We start from the raw sequence: 6,767 nt of genomic DNA, 5'->3' as shown, positions 1-6,767 counted from the left end.
GCCGGCCGCGGCGGCCGCTCCTCCCGCGGCGCCCGAAGGGTGGTGCTGGCCGCCGGCCCCCGCCATCCTCTCCGACTCCTGCGGGGACGCAGCACCGCCCTGCGGGGGCGGCGGCGGTGGTCAGTAGGTGTGCTCTGCTCGAGCCGGGCCCGGAGCCCCGCGCCCAGGCGCCGCCGCCATCTTCCCCTCCCCCAGCCGGCCCCGCGGGGGAAGGGGTCGCCGGGAACCAGACGCCTCCCGCGGCCGGGGCCCTCCAGGATCCCGCGCTCCGCTCCCGCCTGAGTGGCGACCGCGGTGGGGCGCAGGGGACACGGAGCCAGGCCCGCTGGGACGCCAGCGCACCCAGCCTCGGGATGTTACAGGGTTCCTGACCCGGAATACAACCGGCGCGGGTAGAAAGGATGGGAGCGACAGAGGGATTGGGACAACCTCCCACTTCCCCTAGGGTCTGGGGTCCCCAGGACGGACGGGAGGGCGGGGGAGACGCGAAGCCTCCGCAGCCCATCCCCGCAGGCCCGGCAGTAGCGAGGCTCCCTCCCTCGGTTCCCGGGCAGCAGCGGCAAGAACGGCCCCGGGAGTAGAAAGGGAACCTAGCTTCCTCCCGGCTCCCCTGGGTGCTCCCGCCACCTCCTGGACCCAGAATCTCTCCAGAGACACTTGGGCCTCGCCGCACAGTTCCCGCGAGTAAAAGTCCCCTCCGGCCCCGAGGTAGATGGGCGCTGCCCCCTTTGTCTCCGGACCCCGGAGCCCTTCTCGGCTGACCCGTACCTCTCCCGCCTCCGCCTAGGGGTTCGGGTCCTTTCAGCTCTCCCGACCGTGGCCTTTAGTTTCTGGCCCACCCCCACTCCCATCCGGCGCACACGGAAGAGAAGAGCATTTTCCGGGAGGTTCCACTCGGCTCTGAGAACTTTTGGTTCAGAAAGAGCGATCCCTTTGGCTAACAGGAAACTGGCCAGGGCGTGGAGAGCGCGCAGAGACAAGCAAGTACCCGCAGCCCGAGACGACAGAATGCAAAATAAATATCTAAGCTGAAGCGCTAACCGAGACTGCCTGGAAGAAAACAATGCACTGGAGCCGTGTGAACACCAGTGCCCGAGCACGAAAACATTGGCAGTCCGGGGAGAGCCACTCCCTAACCCGGACTAGAGCAGGAGGAAATGGGATCAACAGGCGGCAGGCACCGCTCACAGCTCGTCCCCCGCGAGCGGGTTGAGCGGACACTTGGGAATAGCAGCCTCGCGGTGCGTTGTGCACGCCCCGTGCCAAAAAACCCTTGTAGGTGTGGGAGGGCTTCCGGGAGAAGAGACTAAAATGACAGATTCCTCTTGTCGTCCACAGGGAATTCCAAACTGGTGTTAGCTATGTTTTTAAGTAGGGCAAAAAGTCTCTGCCAGACTATGCAGTCTCTTCACACTTAAGGAAAGCATTCAGTCTCTTCAGCGTGTTCGTGCCCTTCAGGGTTCATTCGAATTTTTTCAACTGACATGACCTTTGAGGGTCCTCCAGACTAAGGGAGGGATGTTTTAGTTTGGGGTTTTTTGTTGTTGTTGTTTGTTTGTTTTTAGTTTCAGTCTTACTCTCAATAATTTGCTGTGACAGAACTAACAGTTCTAAGAGATTTTAAGAAGCAATATGCAATCCTAATACTACTATCCACACGGTAGATTAAATTGACTGAAATGTAAAACGTGCTGATTAGTTTGAATGTGCAAAGACAGGAGATTGCTGCCAGGTAATACTAATCGATAAAGGCTACTTCTCCGGCCTCAGCCGTCTTCTTTAGGAAGGGAAGGAGGTGGCAAAATAAACTTTAAGAGCCCTTATGGCTCTGTAAAAATGCAATTCTATATCTACAAAGAATGTACTGCTGAGAAGGGAATTCTTTCAGAGAAAAAAATAATCAAAATAATGGCCTTTATCCCAACCCAACTGTTTGGTCACTGACAAGTCCAATGGTCTGACAATGTAAATAAGAGCGCCTAGTAAAGGGCCTTTTGAAAGACTAAACCTAGTTCAGACCTCTCTTTTAATGTAAAGAACCTGAGGCCCAAAGTCACAAGCGGGACCAAAGTCAAAATCATGGGTCTTATTCTAATGTTCTATTCACCTTACCACATCAAACAAAAATTACTCAATTATAGTATGTTTCTGTTCACACTTTAGGCTTTAAAATTTTATATAAGTAACATTTTCCAGAAGCCAGGCAAAGAGTGATTAAAGGAAAAGGCATTGTTTAATGTCCATGCCTATTCTGTGATCTTAAAAAGAAGACTGAATACACTTCTCACTCTGATTCAAACACTGATCACTTAAAAATATTAAAATAGTTTCCCGTGCAAAAGCTGGGCAATTAATGCTTCAAAGTAAAGGTATTCGTTACTTCATAAAAAATTAACCTCACAGTTATCCCTGCTCTTCAAAGACTCCTGTAACAAGTTCTAAAATTTGGTTGTGACTTTGAAAGCACAGCCAGTCTTAGCCTGCTCATGTTAAATAAATGATCCCTGCTCTACAATTTCCCTAGCACATACTCAGAGTGAAATACTGTGTAAGCAAGTGAAGGAATGTTGCATCATTTCCCACAAAAGGCAGCTCGTGAAAAACCCTCTTTTCTTCAATCATCTCTTCTGAGGAACTGTTTCAAATAATCCCAGATTTAAAGTAGCTGACCCACTAGCAACTTCGCAGGTTTTATCTGTAAAATTTCCAGAATCAATATTTAAGCTGTATATTGTATACTTGCAATGCACTTTGCTTCCCTTAAAAATATAACAGCAATGTCAAGAGCTCAATATTTGCAACCATTTTAATGTACCTCAAAATAGCAACTAAAACAAATTTCAAATATGTGGCATATTACATTATTTCTTTAATTTACAAGATTTCCTTGAATTTTTCCTTACTTGGTGTTTTCAGATTTTCAAATAATTTCTTAGATGTGTCTTACATATTTATTATTATTACTTTGAAATCTTTGTTTGGAACACAACTTATCACAAACACACTATTACAAACTTGGACATAAGCCACATAGACACTACATTCAAAAAGAAATGGAAATAGAAGCTACCACTAAATTAGGTTTAGGTTTCTACTTAATAGGGCTTTCTGTCCCATTTTTTAAAAAAAAGAACTATTATATTGAAGATGTATAAGTTAGAGCCAATTCTCATTCTGATACCAACTTTATGAATATTAACATATTAATATCTGTAGAGATTTTTTGAATTACATTCTTATTGATCACTACTCATAACGAGAGGTTTAATATCCATTTGCAACTTTTAAATCTCATGTTCTATGGTTTTACATTAAATATTATATCAAACATAAATAAGTCTACATTTATATTCTGAAGAACTGGGTTCTTAGTTCATAGGCACTTTAAAAAGAGTTAGGTTCTAGGACTCAAGTTTCTAATCAATGGGAACCATGCAAAGAACACTGCAGGTTGAACAGGTACAGAACTGCTTTCATTCAAACTTTAAAACTACTTCTGTAATACACTATTCCACATTTAGAATTTAACATTCAAAACTTCATTAAAATTTCCTTAGTTGTTACCTCAACGAAAAAGATTTCAAAATTAATTGTGATATCAATTCCATGTACATATGCTCATCACTGTACCTAAGGCAAAAAACCTTTGGCCATCTAGACTTAATACATAAATATACTTGTAAACTCTCAGTTATGTTTTGGCCCTTTTTCCTTTGAAACTCTTCTCTTCCTAATTTTTCAGTAGTTCTGAATAGTTTCACCAGAGCCAACTAGATAAAAATCATTTGGAAATAAAAATAAATTTTAACAAGTAAAAGGTACTCTAGTATCCCTGCACTGTTTAAGAACTACTTTGTAAATACTCCCACACTCTTCTAAGTTCTGGCTAGAAATCTATCCATTTTCCCCCAGGATATTATCTACAAGTAAGGGCTGCTTGGCTAAATATCTTCCTACCCACCTATTTCCAAAGTATTTTTTAATTAATTAGAAATTTAGGTAATGTCTGTTTCCACTGACTTCATTACATTCCAACCTAGCATTAAAGAAAATACACAGACACCTGAACGCTAACATTTATCTTCTTGTAGGCCCAGTGCCCTAGGTGGAGTAATGATAAGGCTAACAGTTTATTTAAATGCCCTCACTTAACTAAGTAACTTCATTTCATCTCCATGTACAAAAAAGTCACGATGGCCAGCAGCTGCTTCTCAGCTCCAGACATGGGTGCATTTCAACTTAGACTTGCCGTTCTCTTTATTACTCAGCATTGATTCCTGATAACTATGTTTACTCTTCTGTCAGAATAGTTCTATGTAGAATCACATCATTTTGGGGTCCAGCAAAAAAGGATAAGGAAAGTAAATCCTTACATGTATGCTGGCATATACAGTAAAGGATAATGCAACAGGATCTGTGTGCTGTGAATACTGCCTGTTCAATATTGAATATTCCTTTTCATAAATGTAAATGAGTATACTTTTAAAGTATTAAAGTTGCCTATATTTGAATTTAAAAAACAGATTTTAAATGACAGCAAAATGGAGTCCAGATCAAAGCAGATGTTCTTAACCCAAGGTCTTTGAGGGTCCACAGGTTTGGTTTTGGGAATTCTGCGATTCCCTTGAAATGTTATTAAATTTTTATATGTATGTTGCATGCGTACATTTTGGGGAGAAAGAGAGTTCATAGCTTTGATTAGATTCTTAAAGGGATCACTGATCCAAGAAAAGTTCAAGAATCCCTGATTTTGATGAAATTTGTTTTGAAAGGAAAACTGTCCTTCAACATACTTAGATTAAGCTGTTATTTCCCCACTTAGCTCCACACGTCTGAAATAATTAACATTTAAATACTCTATTTCCCCTAATTTACCCCTTCTTTTTTCTTGCATACACCACTTTTCAGTAATTTGGATAACTTTTCTAAGAAATTAAATGAGAATCCCCTTTACTAGTTCTTAGACTTTGTGTCAGACATAGCTGGCCACAGGGTTTCAAATAAAATCACTTTGTCAAAAGTATCATTTTTATACCACACATGAGATCTCTGAAGATTTTTTTTTTGGGACTCTCTGAATGCAAACTATTAATATGTATGAAACAAGACATTCTGTCTACTCAGAATGAACACTCTGTGAGGATTTAAGGATTTGTGCCTGTGCTGTCAGCTCCAACAGTCCTGGAACATAGTAGGTGCTGTACAAAATACCTGTTGAGTAAATAAAAAGGCTTTCAGTGTTTAAAGAAAATAAACCTAATATTTTTAGGAGAATTCTGCAGCTGGACAAAGTGTCACAATTCATTCACATATTTCTGTTCGGGCTGTAGCTTCAAAGGCTAATAAATGAACATTTTCATTTTCGTCACTATAAGTAAAGCAAAAATGAAAGTCTTCCTCTGTTTTTCTAGGCACAAAGTAGTTGAGGCGTCAGCATCCTAAAGTATTTTTCATTGTGATTGGTGTTGGCTTAAAGTATGCAAGTTCAAAAAAGACTTCACATAGGAGAGTTTAAAAGTAAAAAAGTTACAAAACCAGATCACTGAATTTAGTTCTCAGTGATCTTTGATTTAAACTCCAAAACTGAATTGTTTTTAGTTTCAAGAATAATTTAATCCCCAGGCATAACCACAATAGAAGAAATACGAGTAGACTGGCAACCTAACAACATGTTCAGATTTACAAAAGCAAAGACAGCTGCAGATACAGATGGATCAGAGTTGAAGGAGCTGGGAGTGTACATATTAGGGAAAAAAAAAAAAAAAAAAAAAGGATAACCAAGCCTAGCACCTGACCTAGAAGCTCTCAACAGGCAGGGGGCCAGCCTGAGCAGATAACGCAGAGTCCCTGGGAAAAGAGCATCCGAACATGTTGAACAAAATACTGATGAGGCCAGAAATTTCGGACGAGGCTTTTCAAATAGGTTCAAGAATTTCAACCAAGGCGGAGTAGCAAACATCGAGGCAGGACGTAGAGAGCCAAAATTCGATGCCAGGGAAAAGGCAGCCCACACAGGATTACAGAGCTCTGAGCGAGACGGGGGTTTCGGGGTAGAATCACTGGAGAGATGCGAGGTGATTCTAACTGAGTTGGAAGAAAGAAGATGGAGTTTGAGGGACCAAACCGAAGCCCCCCGGGCTCCTGATCCTTATCCTCGCACACACAATGCACACGCACACGTTACTCTGGCCCCTAAAATTACCCGACCTCCGCGTTGTATGGGCAGGGAAAATCCTCGTCGAAATCGAGGTCAGCTTCCCGCTTCATCCCTGGCAAACCCCTTGACCCCTAGAAAAGCCCGGGGCTTTAGCGGCGAACACGAGGCGGAGGCGTGGTTCTGGGCTTCAAGCCGCGATCCGCCTAGCCAGCGCGTATCTCTAGGAACCTGCGCGCCCAGGTGACGGCCCAGGGCGCGGTCTCGGGAGGGAAAACCGGTTTCCTCCGAGCCACGAACGCGGACCCACAGAGTGGGTTTCTCCTTTCCCCCTCCCTACCCACCCGCCTCGCTCTAAAATCAAGTAAAAAGTTGAGAAGTCGATGAAGCACGGAAACGGTCCTCCGAGGGCCGTGGTCAGAGGATCGCCGGCGGCCCCTCGAGGAGAGTCTCGGCTGGCCGGACAAAGGCGCTCTGGGAGGCGCGCGAGGAGGAGCCCGGGCGGCGGAGGAAGCGCTGTCCCGACTGGGAAGCAGCTGGGGACCTCATCCCGGGCCATTTCCTGAACGGAACCCGGCCCGGGCGGAGGCGGGGGTGGGGAACAGAGGAGAAG

At 44.3% G+C, this 6,767-nt stretch overlaps 1 protein-coding gene across 2 annotated transcripts in view; it reads right to left on the bottom strand.

The window, feature by feature from the left end:
• DGKH (diacylglycerol kinase eta) overlaps nt 1-144 on the bottom strand; it is a 164,362-nt gene extending 164,218 nt beyond the window's left edge. The window contains exon 1 of one of the 2 annotated variants that reach the window (XM_024755605.1): nt 1-144. This exon is cut by the window's left edge and continues 150 nt beyond it. In XM_024755605.1, the coding sequence (XP_024611373.1) occupies nt 1-66 (66 nt within the window). In that variant the 5' untranslated portion in view covers nt 67-144. The other variant, XM_024755604.1, reaches the window with a different exon arrangement.
• Nucleotides 145-6,767: the final 6,623 nt, after the last annotated feature.

The sequence above is a fragment of the Neophocaena asiaeorientalis genome, unplaced genomic scaffold, assembly GCF_003031525.2.
Source record: "Neophocaena asiaeorientalis asiaeorientalis breed wild unplaced genomic scaffold, Neophocaena_asiaeorientalis_V1.1 scaffold59, whole genome shotgun sequence".
Lineage (NCBI taxonomy): Eukaryota > Metazoa > Chordata > Mammalia > Artiodactyla > Phocoenidae > Neophocaena > Neophocaena asiaeorientalis.
This window is presented reverse-complemented; position numbering and strand designations above follow the sequence as displayed.